Source organism: Bufo gargarizans, chromosome 5, assembly GCF_014858855.1.
Source record: "Bufo gargarizans isolate SCDJY-AF-19 chromosome 5, ASM1485885v1, whole genome shotgun sequence".
In the NCBI taxonomy this organism is placed as follows: Eukaryota; Metazoa; Chordata; class Amphibia; order Anura; family Bufonidae; genus Bufo; species Bufo gargarizans.
Genome location: NC_058084.1, coordinates 380,535,090 through 380,555,016, shown reverse-complemented (window position 1 = coordinate 380,555,016; position 19,927 = coordinate 380,535,090). Strand labels below are relative to the sequence as shown.

Here is a 19,927-nt window from a genome sequence, read left to right as displayed (position 1 = left end):
TACAGGTCGGGAACATTTTGTGACGTACACACATCCATGGTCTGACTGTAATGGGAAAAAAGTCTTAGCAGAAATTGACACAGCCAAAATATAAAATCAGATAATATTGGAAGATTTTATTTAAAAAAAATAAAAAAAGTTTAAAATAAAAATTTCCAAAAACAGCCATCACCGAGGTTTATAAAATTTACTCTGGACGAAAACTCGGGGCACACAGAGGCCTTCCTTCTTGTTCACGGTCTCTCGCAGCACGTACTCGTTGGAGACTTCCCTGTACCCGGCTTTTGTGAAAAGAATTCGCAAGTGTTCTGAAATACAGGAAACACGATGACTAAAGAAAGTGATGTAACAGAGAACTTCTTCTCAGTAAGCAAATAGGCTCCATATTCTATAGTCTGCTTACCTGTAGGATGCTTCTGCTTTTGGGACAAGTTTTTACATAGCAAAAGGAAACTCCGGTAAGCATTGGAGCTTCTTCCTACCCCAGTGACGTCCCATTGCCTAGGCGCAGATCAGTCCCATTCAAGTGAATGGGCCTGAGCTACAATACCAAGCACAGCCGCTATACAGTGGACAGGGCTGTGCTTTGTAAACTGCAAGGACGCCACGGTGCTCACAGCCGCCTCAAACAGCTGATCAGCGGGGGTGCCAAAAGCCAGACCCCCACCTATCAGGTCATCAATATTAAACACCCTTAATATATGTAGTATAACCGCTGAGTTTTTCAATTAAATCTATCTATATGGCGCCACCTGCTGTTTGTTCTTTTTCTAATTTTTGCTGTCCACCTCGGTAACATGGGGTGGACATACATGCTCAGGTCATCCTTCACCTGCCACCAGCCATACCTACTGTTAGAAGCTGTGACCAATACAGACATAGAGCTGCAGCAGAAAGGACACAACCCCCTAAGAAGTCTACACCCCTAAGTTGCCAGCTTGAAATAAATCGAGCAGAGCAATTAGAGCAATGAATAAGGTCCATGTGAGGTACAGGGCTGGTTCTCGTTTTGTTAGAATATCATGCATTATATGATCTCAGAGTTTCATTTTTCTTTTACATTAATCATGCGAATAACCCTTTTAAGGTTTGAATGGGGATTTCCTTTAAAGAATGAGTTTGGTTTCCAAATATACTACATCCCGGCTTTCACAGCATGACCTTCAAGACACTAGTGCCTGAGCAATGTTCCAAGGAAAATGCTGACATAAGGAATAGAAGAGCACATGGAGGAATTAGAGGAGAACGTGGCTGAATACTAAATTTAGTCCCTTAAATTAACCCTTTCAGTTAGAAAAGTAAAGCGTTTTATTCTACAGTATGTGATTTGCTATTTAATATTCCTTTTATAGGCCGAGCTCTGCACTAGGCACATACTGCTAGACTTGGAGCTCAGAATTGTTATACTAGACTTTCTATGGTGTCAAGTAAAACATGACAACATTTACCTGTAGTGAAAAAATAAGACCGCGTTCCGTCTTGCCTGACATAAAAGTTTTCTCCAAGTTTGTTTGCAGTCTTGAAGCGTACCATAGCATGATCATTAAGCCCATAGTCCCGAAATAAAACACAGCCGCCTGGCTTTAGCACCTGGAAAACAAAACAAGCATATTAAATGGGCATGTGCCATTAGCAACACCTATTCCCTATCCATAGGGAATACGTGTTTGATTGCAAGGGGTCTGACCACTGGGAGTCCACAAGTGCCGCCAAACTACCCCGTGAGAATGGTATGGTGGTGCACCGCTCCATTCATTTCTATGGGACAGACGAGTCTGAGAGAAGCGAATTGGGCAGTGGACATAACATCGTTCCATTCTCATGCAGCAGTTAGCTGGTACTTGCAAACCCCCTGCGGTCAGAAGCCCACTGATCAAACACTTATCTGCTATCCTGTGGTTGGGGATAAGTGTTATTACGAGTGGCACAACTGCTTTAAAAGAACACCTGTCAGCAGATTTGTACTTATGAAACTGGCTGACCCGTTACATGTGCGCTTGGGAACTGAAGACACCCGTGTTGGTCCCATGTTCATATGTGACCGCATTGCTGAGAAAAATGATGTTTTAATATATGCAAATGAGCCTCCAGGAGCAACAGGGGCGTTACCATTACACCTAGAGACTCCACTTCAATTGACAGGGCCAGGCAGTGTGAACATCATCACACTGGGCCCTGCCAATCAAAATGCAGAGGGCGTGGCAGAAGCAGAGAGAGCAGAGCCTCTAGGTGTAATGGAAACACCCCCATTGCTCCTAGAGGCACAAATCTGCTGACAGATGCCCTTTAAGAATGGGTTTCCACGTTCAGATTGTGTTAATGTAGATGATATTAAAAAGATACAGATGAGATGGGATTAAAATATACTGCAATCCATAGGAATGGATACATGCTTCCCAATTCCTAAATGCTAGCAAGTAAAAGCAAATACCAAGTGAATATAGCGATTTTATGTCGTAACTGCTGAATATGCAATGATGCTAGGCCGGTATATAACTGGTGAGGAGAAGACTCACAAGTATGACTATGGCTGGCCGGATTGTGTGGCAAAATGAAATAGGCATCAACTGAGCGGCACAGCTACAAGGGGCTTTCCTGTTACCTTGTATATATTTTCTATGGCAAGGTGCATTTTGTCTGGATGTATAGCAGAGAGGACAAAGATTAACGTTGCGACATCCAGGCTGTCTGCGGGGATACCGTCTGTCAGATTGTCTTTGGTCAGGTCACACTGGAATGCTTTGCAAATATCTGGATTATAACATGAATTTTGCTGTGAAGGAAAATACAAAATGCACAGGATTATATACATGTATAGGCTAGGATCACACCTAGATGGGTTTTCCCATCTACGTGTGAGCATCTTGCCAATATATTTAACCCCTTAGAACTGGGCCTATTTTAGTTTTTGCTATTTTTATTTTCCCTCCTCACATGCCAATAGCCATAACTTTTTAAATTTTCTGTTCATTAGATGCATTCTTAATTTACCATGTCTTGTATTGGAAAACAGGTGGTAGAAAAAAATAAATAAAAAAAAATATATATATTCCACCAAGGTTTGTTGGGTTTTGATATTACAGTGTTCACTGTGTGCTAAAAATGACATGATGTTCTTATTCTGTTGGTCAATATGATTATGGCAATGCCAAATTTGTATAGTTTTAAAAAATAAAAACCTTTGGAAAAAAAAAATCTCAATTTTAGTTTTATTAGTTTTTATTGGTACCATTTTTGGGGTGTTTACAACTTTTTGATCACAGTTATTCAAAAAAAAATTTGAATAGCTTTTTAGTCCCCTTAGGGGCTAGAACCTGGGATTTTTTGGATCCCTTTTCCTATACACCATAATAGAGAACTATTATGGTGAATGGGATTCCGCTGCTCTGCTTGCTAAACTGTGCCTCGTGCACAGCTTTGCAGGCAGATTACTAGGAACTGGGAACCTTCAGCAGGCCCCTGGCATCATGATAACCAATTAGAACCCCACCATTTCACTGCGGGGGCTCCGATAGGAAGGCAGAGGGAGTTGCCTCTTTCTGCCTAACTCCACAGATGACACGATCTCTATTGAAGGAGGTATCTTAGGGGGTTAACTGACCAGTTTCGGCTTCATCGCCGATCCCAGTCATTGCGGCCCGGTGCCAGCTGTATTATATTGCCGGCACAAGCTGTGTATGGAGCAGGCTATTGTGTGTCTTCACACATCAGTGGTTTACTTTGGAAGCCCTCTCTATTTTGTCTGTGATTAAGGATCCCTCCTGCACATTGTAGTCTATAAGTCCGTGAAAAGAACGGACACAACACAGATGCCATTAGTGCAGTGGTGGCGAACCTATGGCATGGGTGCCAGAGGTGGCACTCTGAGCCCTCTCTGCGGGCACCCTGGAAAAAGTCTATGGTGTACCGTATGCCTTAGACTTCTCCTGCCATTCATCAGAGCAGGGAGCGCTATGAACAGCACAAGCAGCGCACTGAATGTAGGCAGGCTATTATAGCTAAATGATAAAGTACATGAAAGATATACTATATAGGACTATAATATTTTGGTTAAATTGCAGTGTTGGCACTTTGCGATAAATAAGTGGGTTTTGGCTTGTAGTTTGGGCACTCGTTCTGTAAAAGGTTCGCTATCACTGCATTAGTGTTTGGTCTGTAGTTTTCATGGATGGTTGCTAGAACATGCTCTGGATACTAATTTTTAGCCTAGCTGTGTCCGTGAAAAACGGGTGACAGACTGAAATTTACGGAACCTCTGATCAAACACAGATAGATCACAGGCAGACAGGGTCACAGATGAGACATGGACCATGCCATCATGGACACAGAAGTGTGAATAAGGCCTTAGGCTAATTTAGGTGGCTGTATTACAGATTTACAGTATGTTGGATGAATCTAAACAGCCTACTATAGACAGATGCTGAACTTTTATGTGCCTCTAATTTTATACAGAGGTTTTTTCTCACGGATTCAGAGGCAATGCATGAGGGGAAAGATGAAAAAAAAAAAAAAAAAAAAAAAAAAAAAAAAAAAAAATCACAGCACGTTCCTACTCATGCCATGTGACAGGTGTATTCTCCTAGAGGCCACGTTTCATCATTTGCCATGTGCACGAGCCCTAAAGGACTCCAGTTGTCTAGTAAGAACTGGTGATTCAGCCCAATTTAACAACCCAAGTACAAAGTAATACAAACCTTTACAAACTGTATGGCTCTTGGAGAAAAGTCACAAGCGTACACAAAGAGATGAGGGTCTTCTTCTAACAGTGGGAATAAACAGTTGCCTACACCACAGCCAGCTTCTAGCATAACCAGCCTTTGGTTTTCAAACTGAAAAGTAGAAAATGGGATATAGTTAGTAATCACATCTTACCCCTTTCACTGCTGGGACAATTTTCACACTTTTAAAATAGGGCAAAGGAGAGTATTGGAGCATGAAGTGGGGCTGCCTGGGTGAAAATATGGGTATGTCCGGGTTCAGAGCTGAACTTTAACTACTTACCAAGGGGGGGGGGGGGGGGGGGCAAACAGCAAATCTGCTACTCCTTACACAATGTAAGTAAGTTATGAGTTTGATTGTGCCGTTACCAAAATATGTATATTTTTATGGTTAACCATTTAAAAGATAATAATTACTCTTACCGGTAATTGGTAAGAACTCAGGATGATGCTAAAAGAATTTTAATTTGGGAGAAAATAAAACAATTTTAATTCAAACAATACAGTCAAGATAATTAAAGGGGGGGGGGGGGGGGAATCTCAGTGCTGTTGTGGAGGCTATACGGGAAATCCAATCATCATCTTTTCCGTAGGCCTCCCCAACGGCACTAAGCTGGCGGATTAACAAAGGAACCAGACTAGGGAGGGACTGCTGCCGACAAGACTTTTCATCCGAAGGACAAGTCCCTGTTGGTCAAAAAAATCCAGTCTATAGTGATTAAATAACGTAGATGGGCTGGCCCAGGTTGCTGCTAGGCAGATCTGGGATAAAGATGCTGAGGCACTTTCTGCCCATGAAGTAGACATTGATATAGTTGAATGTGCTTTCAAACGAGAGGGTGGAGACAGTCCTTTTTCTTCATATACCATAGCAATGGTCATTTTTATCCAGTGAGAGATTGTAGTTTTTGAGGACCCTGACCCTTATTCTGTCCTGTGTACTGGACTAGAAGATGATCAGAGTTTCTCAGATAATTAGTGGCCTCCAGGTAAGCCAGGACATACCTCCGAACATCCAAGTGGTGAAACTTCATCTCAGCAGTCGATTTCGCCTGGGGGCAAAAGGTGGGCAAAGATATTTCCTGCTGACAGTGAAATTTTTAGAAAACTTTCGGTAAAAAGAGGGCTCATGTTTTAGTACTATTCTATCATCCAGAACATTAAGATAAGGAGGTCTACAGGACAACGCTTGTATGTATTTCTCCTATTCTTCTAGCCGAGGTGATGGCTATTAGAAAGGCCGTTTTAAAAGGACAACAGTCTGAGAGATTTCATCAAGTGGTTCAAAGGGAGGATCCATAAGAACAGAAATGACCAAGTTGAGATCCCAAGGAGGAATCTTAGACCTGAAAATAGGAAGTAATCTAGAAACTCAGCCAACCCGACTTCCATAAAAGGCACTGAGTGCTGCTATCTGGACCTTAAGGGGGCTCACTTGTAACCCTTTATCAAGACCTTTTTGTAAGAAGTCTAAAATTACCTTAATGTCAGGTGGTAAGGTTGGATTCCAAGAGTCTCTGGCAAACTGGAGGAAAGCCTTCCATGTTCCAAGATAGATCTTAGACGTGACTGGTTTTCTGCTGGATAAAAGAGTGTTTATGACGGCATCCAATAACGCTTTTGCTTTCAGGATGGACCATTCAAATTCCAGGCGTAGCGGTATGACGTAGCGGAGCAGCTGCGTAGGCGTACCGCACGTCCGCATGGGTACCGCCCCCCTACCCACCCGCTTCGGCCCGGCGTCTCGGCGTCTTGGCCCTTTCACCTGCCCTGCAGTCTCCAGCGCGGTCTATTGAAAACCGGACCGAGACAGGGAACTATCGGTGCTGTTAAGTTACCGGACGGCAGCGATATGGACTGAGGTGGCCTTGGAACAGCACCCGGCTGATGCCTGCTGATGCCTGCTTGTAGCAGATATAAAAAAAAAAAAAAAAAAAAAGACCATCGGATGCTGTCCGTTGCAAAGTGGGATCGCTGACTACAGATAGCGGTGGCGGAGAGGCATATATCGTACGGCATGACATACCCGATACACCTGATGGCCGGCTGCTGAAGATTGGTGAGATCGCTTCTGTGTCAAGTTACCCATCGTCATCCCTCCCTACTAACCAGCGTCTCATACTCTAACCCTGTGTGTATGGATGGCTGTTGCCTGCTTGATCCAACCTCGGTCTATTTGTTGATCACTGGCTATTTGGCCAGCTAGGAGCAGGACTCCGGCACACATTGTTGAAATGGCAATACGAGATGACCCCGCGACAATCCCCTGTGAAGTTGATGGTTGGTGACGGGGGGCTGGAATCTTGACACTATCTTGATACAGGGGTGCGATCCAATTGCGCGGTCTGCCTTCATGTGGCAGTTTGCCACGATCTTATTCGATGTTAATTTAATCCCTTAACGGCTGTAGCATTTATATATTTCCCTATGGTGAATGCACTTCGATTACGTGGCCGTAGAAGAGTGAAACTACAGGGAATATACAAGGGATTATGGTGATCCATTGCCTGATATTCCTCTCTATAATAAGTTAATAGAGGTTACTTCTATGTTATCGCGCTGAGTTTGACTGGATTGATTGGATTACCTCCACGGCAATTCGTATGAGGGGCTACCTTCCACTACTCCGGAATCTACGGGAAGGATACTATTTGCTGACGTCAATCTGGGGCCCTAATTGTTACTAGGTCTAACCAGGGTATAAGTGGTGAGCGGTGATGGTGACTGCGACCCCTATTTTCTATTACTGACTCCGCTCGCACCACTGATTTGAATAGGTGCCATTAATCCGTTGACATTCGTTCTCACATGTTGTTGCTGCTCAAGCCTCTGATACTTATTGATTCATATGCTATGTAAATAACCGTTGTCGCTATTATATATGTATATGTTTATATAGCCATACCCCCCCCCCCTAGATGGGCTTGGACAAATTAATGCCAGGTATACACATAAACTTCACTTCGCTACTGGTTAGATACAATTACAAAAACCAGATTCTGAAATAGTGTTAGGATACTTGCGACTGGGGGCGGCACTGCGAGAGCATTTGCCTCTGGAACAGTCTACCTCTTTTTATCTTTTTTTTCTCTCCCCTACCTGCTTTATACGGTGTATCCCCGTTTGAAAGATTTGAAATATGCCTCCTAAATACAACAGGAGATCCGGGGGCATGGGATCCCCTAGGGCGGGCGATGGCAATAGTCCACAGGCGAGAATGGATAAATATCTGAAATCGCCTCCACCTAAACAGAGGGGGGGAAAAAAAATACCCAAACCGGTGGAAATACAGACAGACCCACCAGTACAGACTGAACAATGTATGAGATTTGACATCATTGAGAACAAATTAGCGGATATATTATCGGTTGTGCAGATCACCAATCAATCTGTTTTAGATGTCTCCACCACCGTACAGACACTGCAGACTGAGCTTACTCTCATCAGAGAAGACATGAATAAAATTAGGGCCGACATCTCACTTGTAGACACTGGGTTATCCAAGGTTCAAATAGAACAGCGACAGATGTCAAAAAAAAATAGAAGAATTGGACAAAGAAAACAAACGGATTAATGCAAGACTAACCGATATGGAGGATAGAGCACGCCGTAACAATCTCAGAATAGTGGGCCTCCCAGAGGGGGTAGAGGGGGGGAACCCCGCGGCGTTTATGCAAAAATGGCTGATTGAAACGCTAGGATCCGACGGAGACACTTCTACACTATGTGTGGAGAGAGCGCATAGAATTCCTACAAAAAAGACTCCGCCGGGTGGCCCCCCTCGAGCCCTCTTAATTAGGATACTATCCTCCAGTGATAGAGACTGGGTGCTTCGACGCAAGAGGGATCTAGCTGAGACTACCCTTGACGGACATCTGATACAGATATACCCCGACTTTTCTAAGGATACCCAAAGTAAGCGTAGGGAGTATTTTGATATTAAGAAAAGATTACGGGATGGAAATATCAAATATTCTATGTTATACCCTGCCAAGCTAAGAGTGGTGTACAGAGATACCGTAATGTTTTTCCATTCACCTAGAGAAACCTTAGAATGGTTAGATACTGTTAGGGTTTAGACGTCGGGTTTTGGTTGATGTGGCAGGAGATCTACCCAATGAAGGGGGTGGGGGAACAGAGGGGGCGGCCCATGGACGGATGGGCGAAATGTAAGAGGTTTACAACGATACTTTGCATCAGTGAACCAGTAAGGGGGATGAGGGTGGACCCTGGCCTGGTTGCGGTTGCCTTTGGGGGGCGACGGACGCCTCCTCTATAACTCATAATATGACCAATAATAGAGTCATGATATGGAATGTGCGTGGACTGGCTGATAGAACGAAACGGGTAGTGGTTTTTGATCTGATTATTCGACACCTCCCTGCAATAGTTGCCCTATTAGAAACGCACGCTACACCTAATATCCCTGAATACCTAATAAAGAGATGGGCGGGGCATCAGTTCCACTCCGGCTTCTCAACATACTCCCGAGGGATCAGTGTGTATGTACATCAAAGCATTGACTTTATCCTGCTGGACCAGTTGATTGATAGAGATGGGAGATATATTTTCCTCTATGCTCAATGGAATGGCAGAAAGTGCGTCCTTGCTTTCCTGTATATCCCGCCACCGTTTACAATGACAGTCCTAAAGCAGCTGGCGCTTTTTATGCATAATATAGAGCGATCGCCGATATTAATATGTGGTGATTTTAACTGCGTGCTTGATCCGGCGCTGGATAGAATTTCAGTTGCCCGGAAAGGTGCGCAGGGAAAACACGCCCTACTTCGAGGGTTCTGTGAGGAGATAGGATTAACAGATGTTTGGCGATGGCTCTATGGCAACAAACAGGTGTTCTCTTGCTTTAGTAAAGCGTATAGTGCTATGTCCAGGATTGATATGGCCTTGGCTAATGAGCAGATGCTTGACTCCATCTTAAAAATGACATATGAGATCCATGGCATATCCGACCACTCACCGATTTTACTGGTGATGAAGATCGGACAACAAGCTGGGATTAGCAGATCGTTCAGATTGAATGAACATTGGCTAACTATACTAAATGACTCTGCAGGGATAGACAAAGAACTTTTGCAATTTTGGCAAGAGAATAATGGCACAGCACATGTCCACTTTGTTTGGGATGCCATGAAGGCATTTATGCGCGGGCTCTATTTCTCCAGAATAAAAAAGAAAAAAAATGAATTTTTTGCAGAGCAAAAAAAGTTGGAGGCAAACATTGCATATCTGGAGGGTTGTATCCGAGTACGGAATGATGTGAATATGCGCACCAAGTTAAAATCCACTAAAGATTACTATACTACCTTTATGAGGAAAAAAGCGCAGAATCAACTATTTTTTAGGGGCTATAAAGATTTCTGTGAGGGAGGCACCCCGAGTAAGCTATTGGTTTCTATTATAGCGAATCAAAACCCCCCCCAAAGAATTAGACAAATACTGACGGGTGATGGGCGTAGATTGGAAGGAGGAGTGGAGATGGAGGGAGAGTTTTTTAAGTACTTTGATAATTTATATCGATCCGGTGCGGTAGATACAGTGACCAAAATAGACGACTATCTAGAACAGGTTAGGATCCCGGTGCTGTCGGACTCGGATTCAGCCCCCTTGAGCGCCCCCATTTCTTTAGAGGAGCTACAGGCGGCCTTGCATGAGACCCGGGGTTCCTCGGTGCCCGGATCGGATGGGCTCCCATTTGGCATATACAAGTGCCATGCGGAGGTGCTCCTGCCCGGACTGTTGCAGGTCCTAAATGAGTCTAGCAAATGTGGAAAGCTGCCCCCGTCTTTGACTGAAGCAACAGTCACACTGATCCTTAAGAAAGGGAAAATGGGCAATAAAGTTGAGGATTATCGCCCTATATCGCTGCTTAATGCGGATTATAAAATAATTGCAAAAGTTCTCTCCAACAGGTTAAAAAAAGTAATAACCCGCCTGGTACATGTAGACCAGACAGGGTTTATCCCCGGGCGACAGATACAGACCAACATACGCCGGACCATACTTAATATTCAGATTGGAGGGGGGGAGGACCGCTCCATCCTGTCATTGGACGCCGCTAAGGCGTTCGATCGGGTGGAGTGGTCCTTCCTCTGGCGTGTTATGCATAGGATGAATCTGGGCCAGGAATTCATCGGATGGGTCAAATTGCTATATAGTGAAGCAACAGCCAGAATTAAGGTTAACGGGGTGCTCACCCCTGCCGTTTCCCTAAAGCGGGGGACACGCCAGGGATGTCCCCTCTCTCCACTCCTCTTTTCAATTTTTATGGAACCCCTCGCCTGCAGGATACGGGCTGAACCCGGTATAGTGGGTTTTGGGGGGAGAGGGACGGATGATAAGATCTGTCTATACGCAGATGACGTCTTACTCTACCTGAACGATGGATGGAGAAGCGTCCCTGATGTTATGCGGATAACAGAGGAATTCGGCAGAATTGCCGGATATGAGATAAACTGGGCAAAGTCTGTACTCTTCCCCCTGAACCGAATGCCTCCCCTGAATGACCTCAGGATCAGAACCATTGCCCCCACAGATCACTTAGACTATCTTGGGATAAAAATTAGCAATACCATTAGGGACTATAATAAGCTAAACATTGCCCCTTTAGTCGGGAAGATAAAAGAAAAAATAAGGGTTTGGCAGAAACTTCCGCTCTCGCAGATTAACAGGATTGCGCTGATTAAAATGGTTCTGCTGCCTTGGATACTGTACACGGTTAGTTCTTGTCCAGCTTGGATTGAGGATAGTGTTTTCAATTTGATTGACCGTTTGATAAATGACCTGATATGGGGCAGAAAAAGGGTCCGCATTAAATTACAATATTTGCGAATGGCGGCAAGTAATGGAGGCCTAGGCCTGCCCCATTTCCAAATCTATTATCTGTGTGCACAACTACAATGGTGCGTTAACACTGGGGACGGAGCATTACTATCCCATATCCTAGGTCAACGCCAACAGCAGGTAAATAATATTTTTAGTATATTGGAATCCGGGCTGCTTCAGTGCGCAGATTACTCCTGCCCCATCGGGGCTGCGCTACAGAAGTCCTGGAATAAAATTAAGGTACTGATTCAGGCTCCTCAAATCCTGGACTTTTCCCCGTTATGGGATAACCCCGCGCTAACAGAATTCCTGACACTTAACGAAAATGAATATTGGACTCGTAGAGGTATCATATTAGTTTCACATATATACACGAAAGGGAAAATTAAATCAATAAGAGAACTGATTCAACAGACACCAATAACTGCATTAGAGCACTATAGATACTGCCAATTACAACACGCATTAGCATGCACGCTTAAAAAAAACACTTTTGACAAGAGTCACTCGGGTTTTTATTATTTTGCTATAACATAGTAGGGAACAAAGTTAAGATTTCACTAATATATAGGAGATTTATTGAGGAATTAAGCACTATCACTAAATTTAAAAGTGTAGATAAATGGAAGACGGATATTGGGGAATGTAATCCTACACAATGGCGGGAAATATATCAAAACATCAAGAAGGCTTCCCTTTCACGACAACACCGATTGATACAATTTAAAATAATACATTGCCTATATGTTACCCCGAGCCTCTTATCCAAAATGTATAGTAATAATGGTCAGGAATTTAGTTGTCTGAAATGCTCTCTCGTAGCCGCAGGGTTTGTACACATGTTGTGGGATTGCCCTGCCATTAGGACTTTTTGGGGCAGCATATTTCAGACAATGGCGGTAAATAGTAGGAATAGCCCCCCCTTTACTATTCAAGTAGCTGTGCTTGGACTCTTCCCCCCCCCCCCCCCCCCCGAGTATAAAAATAGAACCACCAAAAATGAACAGGCGTACTGGCTGAAGGGATTTCTATTGGCTAAGGTGATAATCCTGAGACAGTGGGTGAAAGATAGATCACCAACAATAAATGAATGGCAAAGTTTAATGACGAGAATAACACACTTTGAGGGCATGAAACGACGCGGGGTGAGCTATGCCATACGAATGGGCGTATAGAGAGGGGAAATAGCGAGAGGAAATATCCTGATTGGAACTGATGACCACCTACCGGCCGTGGCTACGGCCTAATTATAACCTAATAAACTACTATGCATCCTTAAATAACAAACACTACCAGCACAGTCCACACTAAGTGGAGTCGACAAAACGCTTGGAGAAATACCCCAGAAAGGAGTAGGGGGACCCCGTCGCCCCTCGTGGCGGCCGCACCAAGCCAGGTGGGATGGGTGGGGGGATGATGAGGGTGGGGGGATGGGCTCCTGGGTTTTGATATGTATGCCAGAGAATTGATACTAAAGTTGAGCTATCTTGACTATAGATGTGTTTCTATATATGTATGCTCTCTGGTATGGAAGTGATACATTGTTTTAAATGTACTTGTCATATGTGTTCATCTCTTGTGACCAGATTCTGTTTTATATTGTTTATATTTGGGGGGAAAAAAATAAAGATATTAAAAATGTTTGGTTGTTGGGGGCCGAGCTGGACCTTGCTGGAGAAGGTCCAGGATCTGAGAAAGGATCCAGTATTCCCCTCTGGGGAGGCTTAGAAGCAGGGGACACCACGTTCTCCTTGGCCAATATGGGGCTATTAGGATTACATGAGAGCCTTGGGATCAGTTCGATAGGAGGGAAAGCATATAGAAGCCCTGCAGGCCATGGGCCCCGAAAATGCATCCATTCTTGTTGGACTTTCCTTGAACGAGAGGGAATAAAATTGATCTGTCTGCTGGTTTTTCTGGGAAGCAAAGAGATCTAGACTTGGATGAGCCCATCTCCTGAAAATTTTTAGAAATATTGACCTGTTGAGACTCCACTTCCTTCTGCTCAAAAGTCCACTAGAGTATTTTCTTCTCCTCTTGGATGGACTGAGGAGATTTATTCTATGCGAGTCTCGGCCCAAGAGAAGATTTGGGACGCAATCCGCCAGAGAATTTTGCTTTTTGTGCCCTCTAGCTTGTTTGTTTAGGTACACCACCGTGGTCCTGTTGTCTGACAGAACTTTGACATTTTGTGAGTGGATGGTTGGGAAAAAGGCTTTTAGTGCCAGAAATACTGCTAGCATTTCCTTTGAATTTGAGGCCATAGAGAGGAGATCTGGATCCCAGACTCCTTGTATCAGCCGATTCCCGCAGTAGGCTCCCCAACCGGACCCGCTTGCGTCCGTTGTGATGACTTAATTTGGTGTCCGCCATAGTACTCCCTGGTTCAGATTCTGCAGGTTCAACCACCAGCCTAGAGAGTTCTTTACCCGGGAGGGAAGAGTCACTGTCCTGTCCAGTGAAAGCGCACTTCGGTTCCAATATTTTAGAAGGAAGTTCTGAAGAACTCTTCTATGTAACTGAGCCCATTTGACTGCCGGTATTGTTGAAGTCATTAGACCTAGAATCTTTATGATACTCCAAAAGAATACTTTCCTGAGAAGACGAAATGCTGAGACCTTTTGTTAGTAACATAGTATATAAGGCCGAACAATGTCCATCCAGTTCGGCCTGTTATCCTGCAAGTTGATCCAGAGGAAGGCAAAAAAAAAAAAAAAAAACCTGTGGAGGAAGAAGTCAATTTTCTCCACTTAAGGGGAAAAAAATTTCCTTCCCGATTTCAATCAGGCAATCAGAATAACTCCCTGGATCAATGACCCATCTCTAGTAGCTATAGCCTGTACCATTATTACACTCCAGAAATAAATCCAGCCTCCTCTTGAACTCTTTTAGTGAACTCACCATCACCACCTCCTCAGGCAGAGTGTTCCATAGTCTCACTGCTCTTACCGTAAATAATCCTCTATATTTGTGTACAAACCTTCTTTCCTCCAGACGCAGAGGATGTCCTCTTGTCACAGTACTGGGGATAAATAGATGATGGGAGAGATCTCTGTACTGACTCCAGTGTTTTACCATTTAGTATGTACGGGTGACTTGCATTATTCCTTTGAGAAAGAGAGAGAGAAAGAGAGAGAAAAAGAGAGAGAGAGAGAAAAAGAGAGAGAGAGAGAAAGAGAGAGAAAAAAGAGAGAGAGAGAGAAAAAGAGAGAGAGAGAGAAAAAGAGAGAGAGAGAGAAAAAGAGAAGAGAGAGAAAGAGAGAGACAAAGAAAAAGAGAGAGAGAGAGAAAAAGAGAGAGAGAGAAAAAAGAGAGAGAGATAAAACGAGAGATAGAGAGAAAAAGAGAGAGAGAGAAAAAGAGAGAGAGATAAAAGAGCTAGAGAGACACATCTCGCTCGAAAAGAGAGAAAACGATAAGAGCTCGAAAGGAAGAGCTAGAAACAGTAGCTCTCCCCCGATATCGCTATCCCCAAGCTCTCTATTCTCAACATCTCGCTCGCTCCCCCATCTCTCTCTCCCACTCTCCTGCTCCTCCCCTCCTCCCCCCTCTCCTCTCCACCCCCTACTCGCCGCTCCCCTCTCTCTCCCTCTCCCCCTTATCCCCTCTCTCTCGCCTCTCCCTCTCCCTCTCGCCCTCCTCTCCCTCCCCCTCTCCCTCTCCCTCCTCTCACCTCTCCTCTCCCTCGCCCTCTCCATCTCCCTCTCCCTCCCTCTCCCTCCCATCCCTCTCTCTCTCTCTTGCATCTCTAAGATCCTCGAGTATGCTCAGAAAGAAAGAGAAAGAGAGAACATCTGAATTCCCCAAAAAACTGATTTGTCCAGATTCAGTTTCCAGCCCAGTGACTGGAGAGTGCTCAGTACTATCTGTAAATTACTTTGCAGCAGAATCTGTGATGATGCCGAGATGAGAAAATTGTCTAGGTATGGAATAAATATTATTTATTTTTGATAAAAGACGCTTGAGATTTCTGCCACTAACTTGGTAAAGATCCTCGGGGCTGATGCGAGGCCGAAGGGTAGGACCTGGAACTGCAGATGGACAAAGTTGGTTTCTCAGGAAGATTGTGAACCGGAGATACTTCTGGTGATTTGGGTAAATTGGCACAATAGTATGCATCTGCCAAGTCAAGAGTTACCATGTAGTAATCCTGGGTCAACAAGTTGATGGTAGACTTTACTGTCTCCATCTTAAATTTTTTGTACTGGATGAATTTGTTGAGATGTTTTAGATTGATAATAGCTCGGAAGGAGCCGTTCGTTTTTTGTTTTTTTTACCAGGAATATCGTGGAGTAGAGTCCTTTCCCTGTCTGATCTTCTGGCACTGGGATAACTGCTTCCTTCTCTAATAAAGTAGATTATGAGACTCTAGTAAATGATGATCCTCCTTTTTTAGTTTTCTGTTTACTATAAATTTTTCTGGTGGGGTGGGGGAGAGAACTCCAGCCAGTATCCTTGACGAATTATATCCAAGGAGACACAGATTTTTTACCAGGCTGAGATGAACCTTTTTAATCCCCCCCTCCCCCATTGGATTTCTGGCATCATAAATTTGACTGTTTTGAGGATTTATCCTGGTTAAAGAGGAACCCCCTACCTCTAGAGGGATGCCAGGATCCCAAGTTGTCTTTTTTCTTCTGATCCGGCCTGTCCCTTTTTTGAGTTTGAAAGGAACGTCGCTGTTGAAAGAACTTGGTTTCAGAAGGGAACCCCTTTTTCCTATCGGATGCCTTTTCCAAAATGTCATCCAATACGGACCCAAATAGTCTGTCTCCTACACAAGGGATACCACAAAGACTGTTTTTAGAAGTGGTGTTCCCTGACCAGGATCTTAACCAAACAGAACTTCTGGCAGTATTGGAAAGAGCTACAGATCTAGCAGACAATTTGACCACGTCAGCGGAAGAGTCAGCAAAAAATTTCGCAGCTTGTTTCAATACCGGCAGGGAAGATATATCTTCGTCTAGGGGTGCATGAAATCAAATGTTTTTCCAACTGGGACAACCATAAGGGTAGAGTCCTAACTGTGTATGTGGCTGCAATACTGGGTCTCAACATAGCCGTATTTGTCTCCCAAGATCTTTTAAAAACAGATTCACATTTTTTGTCCATTGTATCTCTTAATAATCCTACATCCTCAAACGGCAGGGATGCCTTTTTGGATATCCTGGCTATAAGGGCATCTACTCTGGGGGTTTTGTCCCAATGGACACCTTCATTAAAAGGGATATTTTCTTTTGAATACCTTAGAGGTTCCTGATCTTTTTTCAGGGTCTTTCCATTCTTCTGAGATTAGTTTTTTAATGTTATTATGGACTGGGAATACTCTCTTTGTCCTATCCCCTACCCCTTTAAACATTTGATCTTAAATTGTTTGGGCTTCTTTTGACTCTTCGAGGTTCATGGTAGCCCTATTCGCTTTCAGGAGAGATTCTGTTTCTTCTATGGAACATAGTGGCAGGGCTCCAGATGGCGACCAAAATGGTCGCCATTTGCGACTAGACCCGCCGCCACAGCTCTGCCGTTGAATACAGAGGCGGGGCACAGGAGATGATCGTTCTCTGCCCCACCGCCGATGTTCTTCTCAGCAGTGCAGTGGAGAAGGAGTCTCTCCCTCCCCCCTGTGCTGCTGCCGCCGGCAATAAGAAGAGGGATGAGAGGAGGAGGAGGAGGGGAGGGGCTGTGGTCACTGCACCACCAATGAAGATAACTGACCTGTTAATACAAATACAGGAGGCGGGTGCCGGAATCAAATAGCCGGCATCCGATCTCTAAAAAGGCAACATCCATGTGCATATACAAGGAACGTGTTTCTCCCGAGAGGAGGCTTACCAGGCTGAGGGGTGTCAGAAGTGGCGACTGGCACTGCACGCTGTCCGGATCTTCATGCCAGCGGTTTCAATGAGTTACTTGTCCTCGTGAGACTCCGGCCCTGACGGAGAATCGTGCTGCCGGCATGTCTTCCGTCCCCTTTTGGCTCCGATATGATCCATTCTTGCCCGGGGCTGCCCGTAGCGCAGGACTTATGCCAAAGCTAGCAGCGGGAGCAGTATCTCAGCCCGGATTCCGCTGCTCTGCTACAGCCCTCCTGACTATTTAGGGACAACTTACCCAAGGCTGAGCGCTGTGTTTAAGCAAGGAGAGAACCCCGCTTGTTCTCCACTTCGAGAGGAGGAGGCTTTTAAATCTTTGTTCTCCACATTGTTTCCTGTCCCTGGGAGACGGGGTACTCTGCTGCTGCGTGCCGTTGGGGAGACGTACGGGGAAAAAAAGCCTTTTTTAAAGGGAGTCTGTCACCACATTTTAGCATGTTAGACCGATCAAATAGGGTTATGTGATCCACCCAGAACATAAAAACGGTACCTTTGTTGTAGAAAACGGACTTTTCTTTTTGCCGAAAATGAACTTATAAGATTATGTTCTGAGCCCTCTCAAGTGCCCAGGGCGGTCTCTCAATCCTCGGAGCCCCAGGCAGAACCTCCTAAACGGCTCATAACCCCGCCCTCCGTGCGCCTCTGCCCGCCCGTTTACTCCCCTCCCCTGTCCTTTTCCACTGTGGCTGTGCGGTCCAAATCGTAGCGGGCGCATGCGCAATGCGATGCCCGCTCCTGGCAGGGCATCGCAATACCTACTGCGCATGCGCCCGCTACGATTTGGACCGCACAGCAGCAGTGGAAAAGGACAGGGGAGGGGAGTAAACGGGCGGGCAGAGGCGCACGGAGGGCGGGGTTATGAGCCGTTTAGGAGGTGCTGCCTGGGGCTCCGAGGATTGAGAGACCGCCCTGGGCACTTGAGAGGGCTCAGAACATAATCTTATAAGTTCATTTTCGGCAAAAAGAAAAGTCAGTTTTCTACAACAAAGGTACCGTTTTTATGTTCTGGGAGGATCACATAACCCTATTTGATCGGTCTAACATGCTAAAATGTGGTGACAGACTCCCTTTAAGAAATAAAAAGGTTTTATAACTTTATAGACTTTTTTTTTGCATGTATAATGATTTGGAATACATATTCGTAAGTGCTATAGAGGCAACCTATAAGGCCACATCTTTGACACAACCTAATAATTAGATACTATTGGCAGGCCTGGAAGCCTTTATTATGTCTCCGGCTGCCATAGAAATGCATTGGTACCTCAGCCAGAAGTAGCCCCCTCCCTTGGTTAACTACTAAGATGCAGCGGTCGCTATTAACCACAGTATCATAATCAAGGGCTAACAGATTCAATGCAATGAAGAAAAGAACAACACTAAATTATACAGAGACTACACCTCACCTCTCTGCATGCTTTAAGTTCCTCAAATTCCCTAGTGGTCCAGTGCCTGTCCTTGAAAAAATTGGTGCTATTTCTCTTGTAGAAAAGATCCCAGTTCTTCTGTGCTTCTTTTTCTAGCTTGAGTTGCTTGAATTCAGACACCAGTGTCACATCACCCTGGACGCTCTGAGCCACATTTGGAAGCTCTACATTCATAACCTTTCTCTGGAACGGTACCTCTGAAGAGGAAAATCTTCTGCAAGAAGAGTCAGCATCCATTGTTGATGTGTCCTCCTCCAAAGTACAGGAGGCCATGTTACTCCGCTCTGATGGAAAGTTAATAAGGGAAACAAGGAGTCACAATCAGCAAAGTTCTGGAGATTTTCCGGTGAAAAATCTGCATCATATCTGCCGGTATTTCACAGCAGCAAAATCTGCACCAAACATTTTGGATTTTATTGCTGAAATTATTGAAGAAACGCTGCAGGTTTGTAACAGATTTCATCCTCCCATTGCAAAGGATGAAATCTGCTGCAGATTTTCCCAACATAAATTGCCATGTTGCAGCTTTGAAATCTGCACCACGTCAAGTTATTCCACACGCAATTCCAAAGCGGAAAATCTGCAACATTTGCGCAACATGTGACTGTACCCTAAAAGAATATTTTCTGAATGGCCATAAGCTGTTAAAAGGGTTGTCCCAAGATGGACATTTATCACCTATTCAAAGGACAGTTGATAAATGTCTGATCGCCAGGGCCACATAGGACCCCTGTTTCTCTTTACAGCATGCCTGTGGTGCTGCCCCATAAAAAGCTTATGGAACTGGCAGAGACAATAGAGTAAAGTGCTCTGCTCTCTCCGCCAGTCCCAAAGACTTTGAATGGAGTAGAAGTGTGCATGCACGACTGCCATTACTCTACTTCAGTGTGGAGGACTTTGAATGGAGGATCTGTCCACCCATTCTAGTGATGGTTGGGTTCCAAAGATCAGACATTTATTACATCTCCCTGGGCTATATAAAGATTGGAAAGTGGTAGTCTCAGCATCCATAAGACGGCATTCTCTGCCAGCATCTGATGCCTTCTGCTTAGGGTTGCCACCTTTCCGA

General features: G+C 44.6%; 1 protein-coding gene across 3 annotated transcripts in view; it reads right to left on the bottom strand.

Moving 5' to 3' along the window:
• Positions 1-107: 107 nt before the first annotated feature.
• The window catches only part of METTL6 (methyltransferase 6, methylcytidine), a 21,674-nt gene continuing 1,854 nt past the window's right edge, over positions 108-19,927 (bottom strand). For 2 of the 3 annotated variants that reach the window (XM_044292978.1, XM_044292977.1), the window contains exons 2-6: positions 18,838-19,142; positions 4,695-4,829; positions 2,603-2,773; positions 1,449-1,590; positions 108-308 (exon numbers count right to left, since the gene is read on the bottom strand). In XM_044292978.1, coding sequence (XP_044148913.1) covers positions 169-308; positions 1,449-1,590; positions 2,603-2,773; positions 4,695-4,829; positions 18,838-19,131 — 882 coding nt within the window. In that variant the 5' untranslated portion in view covers positions 19,132-19,142 and the 3' untranslated portion in view covers positions 108-168. The remainder of the gene's footprint in view (positions 309-1,448; positions 1,591-2,602; positions 2,774-4,694; positions 4,830-18,837; positions 19,143-19,927) is intronic. The other variant, XM_044292979.1, reaches the window with a different exon arrangement.